Raw genomic sequence first — 21,338 nt, forward strand, 5'->3', positions numbered from 1 at the left:
GTTTTAATCGCTTAGAGTTTTCGAATTCATTCAGAAAATCGTAGAGGTTTTTTTGAAATTTTCTACATATTTATATATTTACATTAAATTATTATGTTCAGCATTCTTGCATTTGGTATGCAACGTCTAACGCTCCTTTAGGAAATGTTCACATTTTTATTACCTATAAAAATGTTTGAAATTAAATGGGCCTCAAAAGTTATGGTGTTTTCATGACAAATAAATTATTTTTTAAATAGTAATACAAAATAATCTTATTAGACGAAAACAGCAGACTTACCAGAACTGAATAAACAATCAGTACTGTTATTTGTTTCCAGGCTGTATTTAATTCATTAATTTGTTTCTTTTCAATCTTTCATCAATATTTGAGGTACTTATATATTTCAAAATTAAAAAAAACATTGGATAATGGTATAATATATGTATTTCTGGATAATTATTCAGTCTTAACCTAGGTAACAAATTAAAATAAATATTTATTTTATTTTATATAAATCTCTTCAATCCGTAACACTTATAGCTACTGGTGGAATGAACCTCCAAACATGACTGACTTCGCCCGCGCACGACTGTGCAATGGACTGATTGTCTGTCTCCTTTATAGTAGAAGTTTCATCCAACATTGGTTCTGTTGTTGAGCACTGAATATCAATTTTATATTCTCCAGGCGTCAAGAACACGACAGTACATTCGTGATGAAATGTTGCAGACTCCAGTAAAGTAGCGAGGACGACTCTGTAAAAAATGATCATAGGATTAGGATACAAAAACAAATGAAAAGCTGGACTGGAATAAGGGAGATAAGTGCAGTGTCGCCACACTATGATTTTTAAATATTAAAAATTCGCGGAATCAATAAAAAGAAATCTATAAAAACTTGAGTTAATTACTTATACGAGAGTAAAGTTAATATTCTTTCTTTTACACTTTCCTTTACAACGATATCCCCTAAACATCGTTACAATCAAAATCTTGTCAAATCTCAACAAACTAAATTTCACTTCGTAATGATTTAAGTAAGCATGTTGTTAATACTTGTTGTTCCCTGCGGTGGCGACGCGCTTGTCGAGGCGGTGGTCGAGCGTCAAGAATGATTTAAGTAAACATGTTGTTAATACTTGTTGTTTCCAGCGGTAGTCGAATGACAGAATGATTTATTAAACATGTTATTCATACTTGTTGTTCCCGGCGGCAGTAGTGTCAAAATGATTTAAGTAAGCATGTTGTTAATATTTGTTGTTTCCGGCAGTAGTCGAGCGTCAGAATGACTTATTAAACATGTTATTCATACTTGTTATTCCCGGCGGCAGTAGTGTCGGAATGATTTAAGTAAGCATGTTGTTAATATTGTTGTCCCCGGCGGTAGTCTGACCTCGGAATTATTTATTAAGCATGTTATATATAGCATACTTGTTGTTCCCGGCGGTGGCGACGCGGTTCTCGAGGCGGTAGTCGAGCGTGCCGTTGGCGTGGTCCTGGTAGAGGCGCACGGCGAGGCGCAGGCGGCGCAGCGGCGCGCGCAGCCCCGAGCGCAGCGACACGCGCAGCCGCACGCGCTCGCCCGCCGCGCACGCGCACTCCGCTTGCGGACGCACCCGCTGCTCGTTCACCTGCACCTCTGTTACAAAGAAACGCAACGTTAGAATCGTGCCTTACATACATCATCATCATCATCCCATAACTGTACCATGGTTAGACACGCGTCTTTTCTCAGAATAAGAAGGATTTGGTAATACTCCATCATGCTGGCTAAGTGCGAATTGGTACTTTACGCACCTTTTATAGCTTTTTTTAAAGATCTCATCGGTATGAACGTTTCTTGACGATGTTGTCAGCGTTACTATGTTATTTTAATATAATAATTTGTATATGTATAGGTTTTCAAAGTCCAGGTTCAAGCTCCATTTTTCCCTGCAGTTCTGGGGCTAGAATAGGGCTACGGTAACCTCTACCTGTCGTAAGAGGCGACTAACAGGGAGCTTCCGGGGTTTTAAGCGGCAAGAGTGGGAGCTCAAGCCTCAAACCGTCCAATAAGCGATCCCGGGAAGGACGGCGGTATGTGTGGCGCATACCGTCGTAAACACTAGATGGTGCGGGAGTAGCGAAAACTGCTTCCCAGGGCAGAGCCCGATTGGGTTATCGCGCTTTAAGGACTCCGGTTGTGTTTCGTCGGAGATCCCGGATTCTCCAACAAGCGTTGAGGACAGCCACCGGGGGGTTTTAGTGCGATAAAAATTCCAAAAGGTACCCAGCGTCAATCCCACGTCGTCGGGTACCTTTTGAAGGTTCCCCCTCGTTAAGAAAAAAGAAAGTCCAAGCTCCATTATTAGTGCGTAAAACCGTAAATCGTTGGTGTTTGGCACACTCACCCCAGTGCAGCGGCGACATGCGCACCACGTCGAGCATGGCCTGCGAGAGCGTGATGCCGCGCACGCCGGCGCGCCCCGCGGCGCCGCCCGCCAGCCGCCAGCGCAGCGCCCCGCCCGCCCCCGGCACACTCACCCCAGTGCAGCGGCGACATGCGCACCACGTCGAGCATGGCCTGCGAGAGCGTGATGCCGCGCACGCCGGCGCGCCCCGCGGCGCCGCCCGCCAGCCGCCAGCGCAGCGCCCCGCCCGCCCCCGGCACACTCACCCCAGTGCAGCGGCGACATGCGCACCACGTCGAGCATGGCCTGCGAGAGCGTGATGCCGCGCACGCCGGCGCGCCCCGCGGCGCCGCCCGCCAGCCGCCAGCGCAGCGCCACGCGCGCCGCCACGTGCGCCGCGCACGCCGCCTCCAGCGCGCCCGACGACCCGCCCGACGCGCCCGAACCCGCTGATCGGCACTCGGTTGTCTCTGTACGTAACAGAAATTGGTAAATTAGACGTCGGAATGGCCTTTTAACTTGCCCGAAGCCGCCTTCCGACGCTTCATTGTCCCTGTAAATAACTCTAATTCAGTAAGAAGCTGGTTGAAAAGGTTGCACGTGCCGTTCAATCCATACTTCGCAAATAGTGTTATAATAGTTTTACATGCCACATTTAAATTACACTATATTATATGTATTTTTTGTAATCTTCTTACCAAGACGATATGTGTTCAATAATGTGAAGATTTTATTAAACTTTAGAAGTACTAAAAGTACTTCTGATTGAAGAAATATTATTATGGTAAATCACATGTAATTTGCCTAAAAAGCTCAAAATTATTACCAGTAACATGTAATTGAATTTGAAGCTTTTCGCTCCTGTACCCATTACCAACGTGTAAATGCAAAACGCTATTATAAACTCTATATTTAATCGCTATTCCCCAACACTACCGTCATCGTCGGTCCTGGCGGGCACGGCGTCGAAGGGGCAGCGCTCGAGCGGCACGGGCACGCGGCACGCCTCGCCGCCCTCCACCAGCAGGTGCTTGCCGGCCGCGTAGTGCAGCTCCATCTCCTCCGCGGTCAGGTTGCGCACGTCCAGCACCAGGTACAGCTGGCTGGGGCTGGAATAATAAACATTTGTATATAACATACAAATAACAAAACATTATTCTATATAATGGTGATTGGTCAAGGGTCAAGATCGCAAACGCGCAAAGATATAATCGATCTCCAACAGAATTTAGTACCTACTTGAGCATGACCATATCCACATCAATTTCTACCTCCTGGTGTTATAATCCCGATGTAAGCGACTTTGTTCTAGTTTGTTTCTATGATGAAGACAAAGCCTTAGGGGTTACATTAATCATATTACATAATTTTCCGGTGCCAATTATTACAGATATTGCACGATTTTATAAGAAAAAAATATTTTTATTAACTTTACTAATAAAATAAGATTATTTGATCAATATTTTTGGTTAGAAACTTACATTTCAGCAGGCAATACATCCCAGTGAGTAATGGACACGCTGGGCAGCAGTTCCAGATTCATTTGTAGAGTTGATTGACGACAGTGCATTTCTTTGCCCGCTCCACCGGAATATCTTATGATTATCTGAAAAAAGTTTAGTCAAAATTGTAGAATTTTTTAAGCAATTTCTTACAACTTATAAGAAAAAACGAGTTTTCTATACTCTTTCTAGCCTCGTTAAGATAACAAGGAACACAGACCTGTAATTATAATAAAGGTTTATTTATATACCTGTGTTTCAATTTGACGACCTCTTGATGGTGGCATTACTGATATTGGCGCGGACCAACTTGTCGTTTGAGAATTTGTTGATCTAGAATAAATTAATAGTAGTATTTAAATCAGACTTGTATTTTCACATATTATATGCTTAGATCAGTGATCATTTTTTAACTCTTTTGTAATGAAGTTTGCAAATAAGGCTTTAGAATAAAAGCCATCTTTGAAAAAAATCCAATTTCTCAGGTGACATTTAAGACTTTCGTTAAAGGTTTTAAAATAATAAAACATTTTTTGTGAGTAGAAAAATACAAATTTATGTAAGTACCTGAAACTGCCAGAAGTCCTAGGCATAAGACCACTGCTCAGCGAAGTCTGCGGATTCGAAGTTTGCGTTGGCAGTGACGACTGTGCATGTGGCACTGGGGACCCCACTCTCGACGGATAGTTCGAAGTTAGACTGTTCGGGAACAAGTTCTCCCCCACTCCGCCCAGGTCTAGAAAATCGGCTTCGCCATACAGATTCATAACTATTGTCGCTACGGCGTTAGGAGCGATTGGTAGTTGCGCTTGGACGTCTTCATTGGACCATTGGAAAACTTTTGATTGGAGTTGGTTGTCCATGTTTGACTGAAAATAAGTATTGTTTATTTTGCTTAATTTTATACATTACACTATAACATAGTAAGTAGCAGTTATGTATCCTAATAAAAACGTTAGTGTTAGTGGTTAATTACACATAAGTACTAAGTTGAAACTAGGGCATTGTAGGTAAATGTGAATTATTTCTCTTTTATTAGAATATATTGATACCTAATTTCAGAGTACATAATTATAGATGTGTTTACATTTATAATACTTACTTGGATAGCCAAATCCAGATATTCGATAGGCACATTACTGGTATTAGTGATCTTAATAGTGCATTCAGTGCTTTCACCATTATACAAGGAAATATTCGTAATACTTCCAACATTCTCAGCGTTTGCCAAATTGATGTTACCCGAAAGCGCGACTGTAGTTTCTATTGTTATAGTTGGTAAGCTCGGAATCACTTCAATTGTGAACGAGGCGGGGAATTTGTGTGGCGTAGGCATATTCTTCAACCTGCAATTCGATTTGACTCCTAATGTATGAGTGGAGTACCCTAATATTTGCAATTCGCCCACTTCCTTTGGTGTTCCGTGTAGATTGACTGTTGTTGGTGAGTCCGGCGGCAGGATTATAGTTTCTGGGATAGATTCGAATACGACCCCTGACGTCAGAAGGCGCATGTTCGATACTTTTAATTCGAATGGTAGCGGGTTTGTCAGTTTCATTTGTACTTCGCAGATGTCGTCTTCAACCCATAAGTATTCTGAAACATAATTTTAAAGATTATAGGTAGTGAATAGAACTTCTAATATTGATTCTAATAGTGTTTCTTAAACATTTATTTTTTACTTCGAATATTTTTCTCGATTTGCTATTTAAAATTGTGATGGTATGATGGGATGATACATACACATGTATTTGATGGTGGTTATGGGTTTAAGAATAATAAATAATCGTAATAAAAATATTTGCCGTCATTATTTCGTCTTTTTACATATTTAGTTACTAATTTTATTCCATAATTTAGTTTCTCGTATATTTAAAAAATCAAAAGGAAAACAACAAATAAATTGAAAAGCACCAATCACTAAAACCTCACCCATTTTCCCTTCATCCTTCTTCGCCTTCCGTTCTAAGCTACCGAAGTGTATGGGGGTGAATATGAACGGTCCGTGTTGCGACTTGCACTTGACGAGGTGCGGCGCGCGCGCGGGCGGCGCGGGGCGCGGCGAGAACTGCGAGCAGCGCGGCACGTGCGTCAGGTTGGCGGGCGGGATCACCTCGCCCGTCTCCAGCACCAGGGGTACCGGCCCGCCCTCGCATTGAGCTGATAGCGCCTGGAAGGAGACTCTCTTGTAAGTACCGAACTATATTATTTATTTATTTAATGTTCTTGAAACACCTTAAACAAGTGTGACGAAGGGTAAACATAATGCCTGATGGCATTCTCTGCCAGTCAACCCTGGGCGTATTATTCTGCATATAATGTAAAATTTATACTAAATTATCTCTGAGTAAAAGTCAATCGGTGCACAATGCTCTCTGCTACCCATATGAGAATATATTATTTAGAGTATATTCGATTTTAAACATAAAAACTTGTGTGTGTATTATGAATTAATTTTAAAAATAATAGTATAATAATAGTTTATTTCGGATATGTGTCCATAGATGGGTTAGGTATCCAATTATCACTCGCTTAAATGGTGAAGGAAAACATTGTGAGGAAAATTACAAACCTAAGAAATCATGAGGTATGTGAAGTGTACCAATTCGCACTTGGCCAGTGCGGTGGACTATGGCCTAATCCTTCCCCTTCTGAGAGAAGACCCGTACCCAGCAATGGGACAGTAATGGGTCGATGATGAAACATAAAAATATACACTAAACTAAACTAAAAATGTCAATGTAAAGATTCAGTTAAAATGTTTTATGTGTCCCTCCTTTACCACGCTCTTCAAATCAGAACCCAACAGTGTTTAATACTACCTTTACCAGACAGAAAAAAGTAATAAGCATGGCAGTAACACGGAAGGTTCTCCCACATTTTAGTACTATTAAGCTGTTCGCTGTTAGGTTTAGCGGTATACGAACCTGCAGCTGGATGGCGAGGTCGCGGTGGTCCTGTCGCGAGAGGTGCGGCCACATGGTCTGCAGCAGGAAGGTCATGTGGCGCGTGGCCAGCGCGGGGTGCCCCATGCGCCGCGCCGCCACCACTAACTCCTGCAGCAGCTGGATCTGGAGCGCTGGCCAACCTGGGACGAAACCAACATCATAATAAAAAAGGTGAATGTCCCCTAAAAATAACTGTAGATAGACGCTTTCTTTGATTTTTTTATCACTGAATGAACTTACAATAAGACTAAGTGGTTAATGTTTCTGAACTTCTGTCAACTACCACAAAGACAACAGGAGTCGTATTTGTAATCGATCGTAGACGGGTTGCTACTGTAGAGGAATATCTTAAAATCTTATTTAGTTTCAGTACTGTAAATAAAAATAGAAGAAAATAAAATTTCTATTCTTTCCAATTTTTTATAAAAACTCTTTATTGAAATCTACTAATAAACTAAATCAACTTACCACCAGCACCAAATAGATACTGCCTCAGCTTATTGTATATCCATTATCTATCAATCAGTCATTGATTGCAGGAACAAACACAGCTCAGAACAGCTGATTAGTTTGTGTTTGAATTTAGTATGAGCTGTACTCACCCACTTGATGCTGTATGACATAGTTGGGGTCAAGACTGAGTCGGTGGCCAGGGAAGCTGTGCAGCATGAGGTAGTAGCAGCGTTGCCAGTCCGGATTCGGGTTGTTGGGGCTAACTTGCCGTGTCGCTGCCAACCGCTGGCAAAACGCCGCCTTACGGAGGAACCCTAGGATTTATATAGAACAACTGTATTGACGTATTAGTGTTATTTTTCACGTTTTGTTTGTCTTTGTTTTTCGGATGCCGGGCATGAGGGCAAGTATCGTATGTAAAGTTTGGAGTGAAAATCTTGTGAAAATGGGTCGTTCTGTTTTAAAGACATGCCAGACAGAAGGACACATACAGAAGCATCTTTGTGTGTAGTGTTTATTGAAAAAAGTCTAAAAAATGAATGAAAGGGAATTATTTAGAAATTACTGACATGATATATTAATATTTTATAAGTTAAGATTCCAAGACCTTTGTGTCTTAAAAAATCCTACAATTTGTAAAGAAGAGATAAAATCTTACCTATTTCCTTATACAGTTCTGCTAATGTGTCGAATCTCTGGATCTTCTCTTGCTCGCTAAGAGTTAAGTTGATAAATATGACATTCTGCAGAAAACTTGATGCATGCAAGCTATTATTCTGCTCAACTGCAATCCTGGCTGCTTTGAAACAGGCTTCAGTCTCTATTATCCCAGCATTTTGGTATTTACTGTAGTGTATTATTGCTTTTCGATATTTCTCTGCGATTTCCTCTCCACTAAGCAGATGTTGGTTATTTATTTGGGAGGGGAGTTGTCTTGGTATTGAAGGTAAGTCGGGGCTTAAGTAAGACTTCTGGCTTTGATACTCAATGTCGCTAGAGGACGCTAGTGATACCGAATCTGCATTATCCGTCTCAGATTGGCGTGAGGATGTTTCCATACTTTCTGAAGAGGACGGCGTCAGTTCACTGGGTGGATTTATTGGGCTAGAGGTTTTAGAAGACCGGAGTGGGGATGACGTCAGTTTATACTTCCTAAAGGGGTCAGTCCCCGGTTGGTACAGTGATAGAGGTTTCGCCTTGCTCGGTGAACTCTCTTGTAAGCTTGCGTTACGATGGAGCGGCGTGTTGTTTCTCAAATTTGGATATTGGAGTATTGCTGATGTTGCACAATGACCTGAAAATTGTTGCTGAGTAAATTATAATTATGATGGACTCTTTCTACGGTCATTCTCTCACAAAAATAATATTCTTTGTCGTAAATTCCCTTAATACATAAAATGCATAAGGCTCAGGGTACAATTTTTAATTAATTTGAAGGTTGAAATCCTTTATGGCAGACAAGTGTTGTAACTGTTGCCATCAATAACCTACCAAATCAGATACCTGTCACAAATAATAAAAAGTGAACAGCTCCATTTGTAAATCAATTCACAGCATTTGTTGGAAAAGCGGAGGACCCTGTAGTATTTGACTTACATAAACTTTCATTGATTGGACCCTTATATAAATGAATATTCTAGATAATAGTTAAATATTAAATCCATACCTTCCTTTGCAGCAGCTAACCAGAGCCAATCATTAACAGATTTGAGTACTTCTGCTGCAGAGTGGTAAATATTAAGAGCATCAGACACTAATCCTGCTTGCAATGTCAAGTCAGCTAGGTTCTTCGTCACGCGCCCCATGCAACGCTTTTTATTGTTCCGTGACTCCATATCCAGACCTGTTAGAATAACAAGAAAAGTTAACTTAAACAAGTAATGGACTATGGCCTGTATGATTATCTGATTATGTATATGGAGCCTTTATATGACTTGTTTATGCCTAAAAATTAATTAGCAGTGTAACAGACCAATATTGTTTGTTTTTATTACTTTCCAAAATAATAAATAATTCTCTCAAAGTATTATTATTTTCATTACTTTTTGTACATAAACTACTTCCTGTTTAAGTACTAAAAAAAGATAATAGATTGCTTTGACTTTGCTTTTCAGTTGATACCTTTAAAACAAAAGAGAATAATTGGTGAATAGGTTTACCTACAAAATCCTTCTTCTCAAAAGGAGCTAAAAGCAATGAAACTTTCTCCAGCTTCTCTCTAGACCTCTCTAGTCTCTTAGATTCAACCACCCAAAACAGAGAATTAATTAGATCCGCAACATGTTGCTCTAGATCCGGCACTGGGTCATTCTCTCCATAGAACATGGCTGTGGTTTTGAAGTTGGAAGGTGTGGTGAAGTTCTCCTCTTGAACAGCATAAGAAGCTGCTGATGACGAGGAACGTGGGAAACTGTCTGACGAGGATATGCTGTCTGGTTGTTCACTTGGGATGGAAGCTCTGAAAGTATGTACAATACATATATCCATAGATTATATTGTATAGACCTAATTTGAGTCAATTAATCACCTGAAAAGTAACTATGGTGGTAAGTATCAGAACTGGTAGATTCTAAGAGTAATTTAAGATTTTTACAAAATAATAGTGAACTTTGTCAGAAATTTAAAAGAGGAATTATATAGATTACTTAAATACTCCCAAATCGCAATCTTCTGAATAAATATTGAAAAATAGTGTTTTAAGATGCAATTTTAACTCCTTTTTTATTAATGTTAATTACATTCAACAACATCAGTAACATTTTCTACACTAATCAAATGAAGATTGATAGAAGACTGTCTCAGACATTGGTTAATCAATGGTGGATATTTTCAATTTGTTATACTTTTACTTACTTATCACTAAAACTACTTCTATCTTTAGACACTTTGTCCTCCTCATAAACACTGTATGTCTCCGGTTCTTGTTCCGGCTTCTTCAAGTGGCTGCCCGGACCAAACATGAATGCTCGGGAATCATACAGTGTGTTTGAGTATTTCACTTTGAGAGACTCATGAACCCTGCACACCTCATTCAGCTCTATTTGATTTGTGAATTTACTTAGAGTTATCAGTCCTAATAATCTCCTGTAAACAAAAAAATCTCCTGTATTCAAGATATGTGTACCAATAGTTCAGTAATTGACTTATTACTTTTTTTTATTTATTAAACTGGCTTGGTTTCAATTTAGGACATATTTTCACAGTGTATTCATTGTTATCTGTTATCTGTCACTACTTTGATCCATGTGACTTGAGACTTGACTTATCCTTTTGTGGATATGGATCCCAGCCCAAGGTCCCCCAAGATATATTGTATCAGAGTATTTGTGTATACTATATATGTAAAGTCCAGAAAGTACAATGAACCTCACAAAAATATTTCTCATCTCATATATACCTGTGAGTTTGAAAATCTCCCCAGTCATTATTTTCCACTGGATAATCTCTTACATATCTCACCCAAATGTCTCTGACTTGACCTGTGGAGTCTGTAAAAAATATAATTAAATTAAATAAACATTTTACATAGTTAAAATCTGTCAAAATATTATTGGCAAAGTATATTTTATTAGGCTTTGATGGATTCTTGCTAAGTAATTTTAATCCTAACTTAATAGCATAGATTTCCACCTGGTGCAATTAACTATATAGCATTTATTATATTTGTTGCTTTTATATGAGAAGATTTTGTTACACAACTATTACTAATACATTAACTCACAGGTGATATTAATTTTGTTGACGCAATGTAGCCTGCCCTTTGTAGAGCATGTTGCAGTGATTAGCATTGCAAACACTTAATCTTGCACTTACTAGCAACTTTAATATAGTTGTTCTTTTGTTCATCAGAACTTATTTCAGCTACTTAGCATTAGCTCTAACTACCAGATACACAATAAAATTCTTCCATTACAGATTTCAATACTAATACATTTTCTTGCAATAATTTTAATGTTGTTGATGCACTGTATCCTTTGCAAAAACTTTGTGCAGTTACTACTCTTGGCTCTGACTATCCATGGTAGATTCAATATTGTCTAGACACAAAGCACATTAAAGTTTTGCAGCACAATCATCAGATATAAGCCATACTCTTACCAGTTACTTTAATATTGTTGACGCGCTGTATCCTCTCCCATAGCTTGTTGAAGTTGCCGAGCACGCCCCCTATGCCCTTCACGAGCACGAGCAGGCACGCGTGGTGCTGCGCGTGCTGTGCATAGTCCGGGTGCGACATCACCGACTCTCCGGGAGCGTGAGACAGGATGTAGCTCACCGATGAGCGCATTGATATACCATTTGTTGTACACAACACGAAACTCTCACAGGTTTAATGTATTGCCCATTACAACCACAGCTGGAACGAAAATATTACTTCATAAATCAATCGAACAGAATTGCGAACTAACTAGGCTAAGGTTTCCTTACATGATATAATAAACACGGTTTGTACAGAAGTGAAATTGGAGTATTGGAATAATGCCGTTGTTATGACGTACGAATGAATAAATAATCGAAGCGTACAGAATAAAATAAACAGATTACGATTATCAGCTGACATTTGTTTGACAATATGACATTGCTGTCAGTATACAACTGTCAATTTTGGACAAGCATAAACTAAAAATCGACTTTTTAATTCGTCCTAACTTCAATAAGCAAAGAACACTAATCTTTAAATTTCATGATATAAGATAACAGATACAATAAATATGAAGGTTTTTCCTTTAAGCATTATCTCTTTTTTAATTTTGACTTAAAAACGTTTTTTTAAATATAATAATTTAATAAATATTAAAATATTATATATATAATATTAAAATTAATATTAAAAACAAATGTTTTTAATGCTGAAGTTGGCTACACTGAATAACCTCAAATTTACGCTTTCATGTTTCATGTTTCAAGTGTCAAATAATGATGTGCCGAGTCGGCCATTTTTGGTATTCGAGTACTTTAGTACTCATATAAAAAAGAATCGAGTCAGTACTCGAGTCCAAAGTATTCACAAAGTACTCGAGTACTTTGCAACATACAGTCAAATAGCACGGCAGAGCAAAAAAAAAAACGCCACTCACTACACAAAATGAAACAAGTTTTTACTTGTACGAGTAGTAGTTGTAGTGTACGAGTATCGTCAGTATTCGAGTATCACTGGTACTCGAGTATCACTATTGGTACTCGAGTATGCGAGTTTATGTAAGTACTCGAGTACTGACTCGAGTTGACCTGACTCGGCACATCTCTAGTGTCAAAACAACAAGAATTTACAAGAAATTCATTTCGTGCTACTGCTTTGTAGGAATTTGCGCCGGTTAGATCTAAATAAGTTATTAAATATAATTTACAGTAAGTCTACATAAAGTTCTGTTCGTAACAAATGGCATCCAAAGAAAGCGGCGATAAAGGAAAAGTGCGTAAATCATATCAATTAAAAACATTTCACTGATACGCTGCCTTTATTTTTCCAAAACAAGTTTGTGTTTACATGTTCCAGGGATCGCAGGGTTCCGGAGACAATAAAGAGAAACGAAGGAAAGAATCTATTTTGGACTTGAGTAAATATTTGGAGAAGAGTATCCGAGTTAAATTCGCGGGAGGGCGGGAAGCCGCCGGCATACTTAAGGGTTATGACCCCCTCCTGAATCTTGTATTAGACAATACGACAGAGTATCTTAGAGGTATGTAATGTGTATGTAATTATTAAATAATAACCGCAATCATAATTGCGTCAATTTTAAAGATAGAACCCTTTGTGGTTTGATTTCAGACACATCAATGCCACAACAATTCCATTGCTTCAGTTTTATAACGATATTGTTAAGTGTTATTGTGGTTAGATCTGATGAGTATAGTTAAGAAGCGATGCTTTCTCCAGGCTTCCCAACTTTGGCCATTTGGTGTTAGACTCAACTGTTAGTTGTAATCAAACTGCCAATGAGTCTCGGACCACTATGTATCTAATGAAAAAACAAGTTATAGTTATTGCCAAACTGCTAGTTCGCTCTGAAGTTATTGCAAACAGGTGTAGTTATACAATTTACTATAGCAACATTATTCATTTCTATATTCCGCTGGACTAGCAGTTATACATGGACTATACCTGAGTGCATTTGGGTTTTAATTATTTCTTAAAAACTGTTGTACAAAACTAAGATAGAAGTATATGTATGTAGTGGTATCAGACCCGATAATCCAAGAGTCCTTATAAACTTGTCTAGTTTTAATATATATATTTTTTATTACAGATCCTGATGACCCCTATAAGCTCCTAGACGACACAAGAGCACTAGGTCTCGTAGTGTGTAGAGGTACTTCTGTAGTGTTAATATGCCCTATGGACGGCATGGAAGCCATTCCAAATCCTTTCATCACACAAGAAGGATAGTGTATTTGCAATATGTCTATTTTAATATTAACAATAAGAACAATGAAATAAGTGAGTGAATTAAGGTTGCTTAAGTGTTTTTGAATACAAAGTTAAGACTACCTATTCTTTTTTTTTTCTCATTCATTTCATCATAAAAATGACCTGTAACTGAAGCAAGCTGTCGACTTATTTATGCTTATACTGTATTATATAGTTTATTACATTATACATATGTTACCCAATAAATATTTATGTATATATATTCCATTAGGTATATGAGTGTTCTGTGAGTGGTTTTAATTTTTAACAGACTTCATGTTCCACATACACTGTATTTTTATTTTTTGACATTCTTATGCGCGTTAAGAGGTCGCGTTCTGATCCGGTAGTAGTTTAAGAAAAATATTGTAACTTAAGATTTATAAGTGCCGCCGTTGGCCTATACAAAATAAATATATTTCATTTCATTTCATATATCTGGCTGGTAGTTTTGAATAATCTGTTAACAGTGAGTCCAACTGTACATTTGTTCTGTACATTTTTGTAAGGTTTGTACTGACTGAACTGTTCTAAAATGTATATTGAATATGCTGCTAAGCATTGCAAACTACATAATAATGATATATGTATATTTTTTTGTAACTCAACTCAATACAAGAAAAACAGTTAATATCAAAATATTTATTTTCTACTTAACAAAGTATTGCACAATTTAGTACTTAAAAAGCATCAAGATAATTTAAATAAGTTACATCAAACAATCCCATTAAATTATATCCTACTTAACCTAAAGGTAACTCTGAAAATGTTTTTTTAGAGAATGTTATGTCTATTCAAAGCCAAACTCGTTTCTTATCCATGGATAACTCTTCGGACAGTCAGTACATGTAATCATGTATTTGTCGTGTTCCAATACTTTCGAAGGAAGTTTACAAGTATTGGGTTTGTTGCAAGCGATCTCTGCTGGCTCGAAATGGCGCGCTTTGCACTGCCAGGGCTGGAACTTCTTCAGTTGGAGCACAGGCGTCGGTCGTCGTATCCAGTCGATAACTTCGCGATAGGTCACGAAGTACACGTCAGGTAGTCTCAGTAATTCCTCTGTGAATTTCTGAAATATTATGATTATGTAGTATTATTATTAATGATAAAACTTGTCCTAAAAAGTGTTCTGACTAATTTAACGGAATTTGGTATTGTAATCTAATTGGAATTTAATATTTTTTCAAACTAAGCAGCTATATCTAGAAAATTCTTGGGTATGTAAACAAACATCCCGTTAAATGTAAGTACTCGTAAATTTTTGAAGCTGGTTCAAACCTGAAATTGTACTTCGGATTCCGAATTTGTACAAGTATGTGAAAGGATTGGATTCATCAACCTTTGGAATATATTCCAGGTTTTTCCAGTCGTAGGAGAAGACTTGTGCAGTATGTAACATACAATGTGTTGCATCCATAACAGTATCGAATAGTTTAAAAAATGTCTACCTTCAATGCCACCAAATATTCCTTATTCTTGAGCCATGTGGAGTTCAGATGGATTCCAAATGGAGCCCTGTTCTTCAAGTAATGCCTTTTAAAGTTTTCTATTAGAATATTATAAATGTCTGAGCCTTTAAGGGTGGATGGACAATATTCCAGGGTGGCACAAGTGTATTCTCCGCTCACAAGAGGGTTGATAACCATCTCCCAAAGACCCGCGTAACTTCTGGTCGGACAGTACTGATTGTTACCTAAAAAATAATATATCTTTTGTAGAGCGATGCTGCTCTTGGGATGTAGATATTCAATTTTCTCATAATACATCAGTATAGTATCCACATAATTAAAACTTTACGAAATAAGCAAAATAAAATTGCTTAAGATCTTTTTGACGCTAAAATAAGATAAAGTATCTTCAGTGTGCTATCTGATGGATTTTCTTACGAAGTTGTCAGCGCGTCCTCCATTACAATAGACTCATAGTCATAACATCTTACTTAATCGTCTTTCACACGCTCTACTTGTTATATACGCCTGTTAAATATAACGATGTAAAAAAGAATGTACTAATTTGATACTGGTGGCTGCGCTTACAAATAGAGAAACATTATTAGTTACTGTACCCATGCAGTTATGAGGCATCTTGTAGTCTAATGTGTAGGGCCAATACGGTGGATTGGAAACTGGGGCTACCACAGTGGCGTCGTAAACAAAACCGAACTCCTGCATCATCAGGAATTGCCGATTCCATCCTACTGAGAGGTAGGGTACTCGCAGGCCTCTGCAAATAAAAAAACAAAAATGTTAAGATGGTTTTCTAATAAAAATCAGATTCAGAGTTCGCTTTTCTCTGATTGAGGATTGATTGAGGGGTAGGTAATTCAATGAAAGTTCATGAATATATTGAAGGTTTTTTTTTTTTTTTTATAATATAAGAGTAGCAGACGAGCATGCAGTCCACCTGATGGTAAGTGGCTACTGCCGCCCATGGACATCTGTAATCAACCCCAGATAGGATTAGATATTCCTACCTGAGGAACACCAGCCACAGATGCGCCGCTACCCCTGAGGACTAAGTTGGAACACCTCGGAAAAGTCTGTCTCCCTTACCACACCCTTCAAACCGGAACACAGCAGCGCCTAACACTGCTGTTATTAGGTAGAAATAGGTGTGGCGGTGGTGCCGCCGGAGTCGAACCACAAAGGGTTCTACCACCTTCTAAACTTTGCTTACTTTGGGTACTTTGCTACGCGATCAATTTACTGTCGTTAGGGCGATATCGGACTAGTTTGACGGACTTGCAGTTGTTAATCGTAACAGACAGAGAAAGTTAATGACAATCATTATTGGACGCAAGTACTTTATATCAATTAGAAAGCCAGTGAACAAGTTCATTATTAGTTATTAACAGAATACGTTGGGATGTATCACTTCATTAGTTACCAACCTAAAATCTTCCATCCATACTCTACCAAATCTGTTTATGATGTTTGCTTGACCAACCATCTCATCAAACCAATCTTCTACCGTAGCGTTTTTTGACCACCATTCTTCTGGACCACGATGTCTGAAATAGAAACTCGCTTAATAAAACATATTTGCAGATATAACGCATTCGTTTGTTATATCATAAACACAATGATTTCAAAAAAGAAAAAATATGAACTTACGTGATCGAGTGCACCGCTATTTCGTGGCCATCGTTCCACAACTTCTGTATGTGTCTGTAATTTGTGTAAGGATGCGATACGAAGAATGTTGCTTTGATTCCACATCCGTTAGGGTTCCGACGATCAGGAGGGAATAGATGCTTCGTGAAGATGTCCCAGTTCTCGTGGTTGACTGCGCCGTCAAATGTTAGCGTGATCATTTGCGGCGTCTGTGAAAATCATTCATTATAGGAGAGATTTATAGGAAGTCGGTGTTATTTCCGTTCATAATAAAGCAAATGTATAATGATGATTACCTGGCTTGGAACGAGTCTTCCTGGTATTTCGTTGCCGTCTCTTGTACAGAAGCATTCAGGTAAGTTACACAAACCCGGATCGCAAGGCATTGCAGAGTTGGGATCATTGTTGATATCACACCAGCCCTGGGCAAGATATAACCATGATAAATAATTAAGTCATCTTCTATCATAACTTCCAAATAGATATTATTATATTCGGTAGGTTTTGTACACAGTAAATGGTTTGTACGTAATTAGGGATTGATATTCTTTGACTTTTAAGTAACTGAAGGTGAAAGTTAGCAACAGTCGTTTTTGTCGGATGTAAGTCATTTGCACTTAGATATTAGAAAAGCAGTTGAGAAATATGAAAGTAAGAAAAAATATCTTTAACTTTATGCTGTATTTATTGGAAATTGAGAGCCTCCCGATTCAGCCATTCCGATTATCAAGTATTGTAGGAAGTCACTAATACTTACTTCATCAGATGAGTCGCTGCAATCTATAGAGCCATCGCAGAAGTATTCAGCAGGTATACAACTGTCATTAGAACAGCCGAGATGTGTTTCGTTGGCACACGTCGCTTTTTCTAGCAGTGGTTTGGGTATCAGAGTTTCTATAAACATGAAAAGAGAAGTTCAGAGATTTGAATAAGTGCGGAAAAAAGAGGACCAAACATGAAGAAAGTAAGTGCCTACTTATTTCATAATAAATATGTAATTATGCTAAATTACAAATGTTACATAAGTAAAGACATATGTTTATCTTCTATAGTTTTAGTAGTGTTTAAGGCTTTCGTGATCGCAATACAAATCAAGTTAACATCCGTCTTGCTGAATATCGTTATGTTTTTGCCCACATTCTGTGTCGGTAGGCGGTATGGGAAAGGCTTATTTATTAACACGATCTTACATAAGAGTAAACGAAAGTGTACATACCTGTCGTCAGATCGCAGTTATGTACGTTCGGTGGCTTGTCACACAATTGACGATTGACATCGAAAAGTAAACCAGGCGAACAACGAAACTCGAACACGTCGCCTTCAAGGCAGAGGTAGTACTTGGCGCATTCGTTGCTGGTCCACATTACATCTTCCGTTCGGTCAGGATTCCTAGAAATATCAAAATATTAAGCACGACTGCATTTGCATACCTACATGCATATCCACGAGATTTTTCTTTGACATCGATTGTTAAATATTATTCCAGTTATAATGTATGTGCTTACGTAATAATTTTTATAGAAGTTAATTTAAATATTCGCAGGCAAAAAATCTGGACCATCGAAAAAAAATATTTAAATTTCATTTCACTCATAACTCTGGGAATAGTTTATAGTAAAGATTGTTACTCATTAACAAATTTAAGCATTTTATAAGGCGTTGTGTATGCCTGTTAGGTAATGACTAAATTTCATTCGTGCGTCTGCTTGGTCCAAATCTTTAAATCTTTTAAAGAAATATCCTGGCATGGGAATTAGGGAAAACGGACCGAAGGAGGACGCTCCAGTCCTATTTCAATTGTTAGGATAATAGGTAGTAATAAAAAATGTTCGAATTGTAACGGACAAATTGTAAAAAAATAAGCCCAGACTTAAAATGTCATGGATATATTTGCACGAAACACGTAATGCATGCGTAATTAGTATGACACTATTGCGTCATGATGATTTAAGCGGATCGAACTTAAGAACAGCGAAAGTGAATTTCTCGGGCGAGTGCAGGAAATTGACGAGATGTGAAACACATATAGTACACTGCTTACGGACGCCCGGACGCGCGGACGGCAGCTTAGCTGCATGCGCTGTCAAGGTTGTGGCGAAAGTCTTGCGGGTCAATGTCCCCACGCATTCTATCGTATCGAACATCGTAGGAAGCTAGGAAGTGTTTCCTATCGCATTGCACTACCGCGTGCGTGACTCTTTTGTTGTCGTCGATATACTTCTTCATTCATAAGTGTATGTCACTAATCTTTCTTGTATGAATAAGAACGACAAACGCTTTTAGCTTTCGTAGTCATTTACTGTGATAAAATATGATTTATAGAGTCTTGGGTTCGGTAGACACCCGTAATACCTAAGAAATCTAAACATTTCAATTAGATAATTTATTGGCTGAGGCAAAAGGCTGAGGATTGAATTTGGGACTTTTTTCTTTACTGACAAAAATATATTATTGAAAAATAACTGATACAGCTTTCAGGAAATACCCAAGTAATTATTATTAATATAATCTACTGGCAGGCAAACTGTAAACCGCAATAATTATAGACAAATAAATTGTTTAGACACGGTACGTATTTATCAGATTCCTACAGGTTTAACTTTCTCTATGACATAGAATAGTAAAAACGGTAGGTATGCTTGCAAATCGATTCACCGTGGAAAACTTGCGTAACCTCGGATACCCCGTGAATTATTAAGCGTTAGTTACGCCTTACGAAGAACCCACAAAATTTCACTCAGATTATATATTATTGTGTGGGGTTTCGGTATTTACTTGCCATCTCTTTTTTTATATATTATAGGAGTAGCAGACGAGCATGCAGTCCACCTGATGGTAAGTGGTTACTGCCGCCCATGGACATCTGTAATCAACCTCAGATAGGATTAGATATTCCTATCTGAGGTCAGTCACAGATGCGCTGCTACCCCTGAGGACTAAGCTGGAACGCCTGGGAAAAGTCTGTCTCCCTTACCACACCCTTCAAACCGGAACACAGCAGCGCCTAACACTGCTGTTATTAGGTACAAATAGGTGTGGCGGTGGTGCCGCCGGAGTCGAACCACAAAGGGTTCTACCACCTTTAAAATCTCTTATGAAATACAAAATGTTTACGAACAAGTTTTTACTCATTATCTGTGTATGTTTTAAAAGTAGGTTAAGTATGTAAATATATTAATATTAGACATGTACCTTATCGCAAGTTTATAGTAGTGATATTCGAATTAAGTTAGGATTATCAAATCAGTGAAACTTGATAGCGAAGACGCTAGAACTCTTCATGTTTCGAAGAGGGATCTCAGAAACATATATTACACGTACATCTATAGTGTCTAGTGTAGCTGTTATTTGGTCCATGGAAGTGGTACTTAAAGAAGTCAGAAAAGTTCCAATAAAACCCTTGAGGGTAGCGACACATCTTAAGATCGACGCAGAAAGTGAAAGACTTACGAGTACCTAAGGCAAGGACTTTTATTTATTTGATCATTTGGAAATATTCATAAGCAGCAATGATCATTTAGATGGAATGGACTGCATGCTTTTGTTAAATGGCAAAAAAGAACTCCTGTTATTTCTCCTTATTCCTCTGTTTGTTTGGAACGTAAGAGAGTTTTATGAATGGAGTGGTAAATTATGAAAAGGGAAGTCCTATGCAAACAATCGAGTGTCATATAGGTTTTTAAAGTTAGTATTATATTTTAAATTATATATTTATCTGTCGATAAAATATTCGTAAGTAGACCTAATCATGACTACTTTATTTCTTAATACGTGTATTAGAAAAAGAAAACAAGTATTATATCTACCTTGATTATTTTAACACCGGAAATAAAAGGTCTTGGATTAACGGATTAGTCTGAACGGAAGTAACTTTATATTACTTAACTTAATGAAATAATACTTACCAAAGTGCTAATAGTAGGTAGATACGGTACCAATTCAATATGGAATGTTTAATTTCTTGATTTGTACTTTTAAATTAACCAGTTATTTTCGAATACAGGTGCTTTAAAATCGCAAAAAAGTATATGATTTATTGTTTTTTTTGTAATTATTTGAAACAAGTACAGAATTTATTTTATAGAAAAAAAATGAAACCTGTAAAATCTCCCACTTTCATGGCACTTTATGTTAGCTGCACTCCTTTTTTGCACATGTTTTGCACTCACTCCTGAAATTAATTAGTTAACGTAAATAAATCATCACTACAATAATATTTTATTTCAAAACCGTAACTGAGAACCCACATTTATTTCAAATCAATCACGGAAATACTTAATAAATTAAAAAGTAAGTAGTTCAATGATCTTAGTCGATAAATAATTGATTTAATTGTAGTGCGTGTAAATATTGTTTACCTAAAGTAATTAACACGACAATAGTTACGATAAGTCGTGAAAGGCGTCGCCGAGGCATGTTGCGGACTCGGTTTCTGGTAAAATACTGTTTATGAGCCAGTCCGTCGACCATTACCGACATTACTTTCTTTTAATACATCAGAGGAAGTATGAAAGTCGCTAATACAATCACATAATATTGCA

The 21,338-nt window shown here is 37.9% G+C and overlaps 3 protein-coding genes across 4 annotated transcripts; 1 reads left to right on the forward strand and 2 right to left on the reverse strand.

Moving 5' to 3' along the window:
- Positions 1 to 409: 409 nt before the first annotated feature.
- On the reverse strand, positions 410 to 11,864 carry brun (trafficking protein particle complex subunit brun). Of its 2 annotated transcripts, XM_073088563.1 has the most exons (18): positions 11,704 to 11,864; positions 11,374 to 11,632; positions 10,673 to 10,763; positions 10,129 to 10,359; positions 9,435 to 9,733; positions 8,942 to 9,118; positions 7,934 to 8,569; positions 7,425 to 7,589; positions 6,802 to 6,962; positions 5,807 to 6,044; positions 4,977 to 5,470; positions 4,442 to 4,743; positions 4,126 to 4,207; positions 3,854 to 3,978; positions 3,309 to 3,481; positions 2,639 to 2,842; positions 1,414 to 1,621; positions 410 to 738 (listed from the first exon to the last, which is right to left on the reverse strand). In XM_073088563.1, exons 2-18 carry the CDS (start codon positions 11,561 to 11,563, stop codon positions 504 to 506), a joined length of 4,011 nt encoding a protein of 1,336 aa, XP_072944664.1. In that variant the 5' UTR covers positions 11,564 to 11,632; positions 11,704 to 11,864; the 3' UTR covers positions 410 to 503. The 2 variants fall into 2 exon arrangements, with proteins under 2 accessions (XP_072944664.1, XP_072944663.1); XM_073088562.1 differs by lacking the exons at positions 410 to 738; positions 1,414 to 1,621 and having other exon boundaries at positions 2,487 to 2,842; positions 11,374 to 11,649; positions 11,704 to 11,863.
- Positions 11,865 to 12,550: 686 nt separating this feature from the next.
- On the forward strand, positions 12,551 to 13,764 carry LSm7 (U6 snRNA-associated Sm-like protein LSm7). Its single transcript, XM_073088533.1, has 3 exons — positions 12,551 to 12,688; positions 12,773 to 12,956; positions 13,524 to 13,764. Exons 1-3 carry the CDS (start codon positions 12,656 to 12,658, stop codon positions 13,661 to 13,663), a joined length of 357 nt encoding a protein of 118 aa, XP_072944634.1. The 5' UTR covers positions 12,551 to 12,655; the 3' UTR covers positions 13,664 to 13,764.
- Positions 13,765 to 14,311: 547 nt separating this feature from the next.
- On the reverse strand, positions 14,312 to 21,308 carry ChLD3 (Chitin and LDLR binding deacetylase 3). The gene is made up of 10 exons (XM_073088532.1): positions 21,156 to 21,308; positions 20,896 to 20,968; positions 18,014 to 18,186; positions 17,555 to 17,691; positions 17,094 to 17,219; positions 16,798 to 17,006; positions 16,575 to 16,694; positions 15,750 to 15,907; positions 15,133 to 15,377; positions 14,312 to 14,753 (listed from the first exon to the last, which is right to left on the reverse strand). The coding sequence occupies exons 1-10, from the start codon at positions 21,274 to 21,276 to the stop codon at positions 14,475 to 14,477; spliced, it is 1,641 nt and encodes a 546-aa protein (XP_072944633.1). The 5' UTR covers positions 21,277 to 21,308; the 3' UTR covers positions 14,312 to 14,474.
- Positions 21,309 to 21,338: the final 30 nt, after the last annotated feature.

Source organism: Epargyreus clarus, unplaced genomic scaffold, assembly GCF_041222505.1.
Source record: "Epargyreus clarus isolate Ecla_fem2 unplaced genomic scaffold, WU_Ecla_fem_2.2 ptg000027l, whole genome shotgun sequence".
NCBI lineage: Eukaryota > Metazoa > Arthropoda > Insecta > Lepidoptera > Hesperiidae > Epargyreus > Epargyreus clarus.

What these genes read in the sequence shown, in the direction of transcription:
- LSm7 (XM_073088533.1), top strand. Translation starts at nt 12,656, where the DNA reads ATGGCATCCAAAGAAAGCGGCGATAAAGGAAAA. An exon ending in AAAGCGGCGATAAAGGAAAA is followed by an intron (nt 12,689 to 12,772) that starts GTGCGTAAATCA and finishes TACATGTTCCAG; the next exon opens with GGATCGCAGGGTTCCGGAGA. An exon ending in TACGACAGAGTATCTTAGAG is followed by an intron (nt 12,957 to 13,523) that starts GTATGTAATGTG and finishes TTTTTATTACAG; the next exon opens with ATCCTGATGACCCCTATAAG.
- ChLD3 (XM_073088532.1), bottom strand. Translation starts at nt 21,276, where the DNA reads ATGTCGGTAATGGTCGACGGACTGGCTCATAAACAGTATTTTACCAGA. An exon ending in TAACTGCGATCTGACGACAG is followed by an intron (nt 17,692 to 18,013) that starts GTATGTACACTT and finishes TCATGTTTATAG; the next exon opens with AAACTCTGATACCCAAACCA. An exon ending in GAAGACTCGTTCCAAGCCAG is followed by an intron (nt 17,007 to 17,093) that starts GTAATCATCATT and finishes TGATTTTCACAG; the next exon opens with ACGCCGCAAATGATCACGCT.
- brun (XM_073088563.1), bottom strand. Translation starts at nt 11,563, where the DNA reads ATGCGCTCATCGGTGAGCTACATCCTGTCTCACGCTCCCGGAGAGTCG. An exon ending in TGAGAAGAAGGATTTTGTAG is followed by an intron (nt 9,119 to 9,434) that starts GTAAACCTATTC and finishes TTATTCTAACAG; the next exon opens with GTCTGGATATGGAGTCACGG. An exon ending in CATGTCGCCGCTGCACTGGG is followed by an intron (nt 1,622 to 2,638) that starts GTGAGTGTGCCG and finishes TCTTTGTAACAG; the next exon opens with AGGTGCAGGTGAACGAGCAG.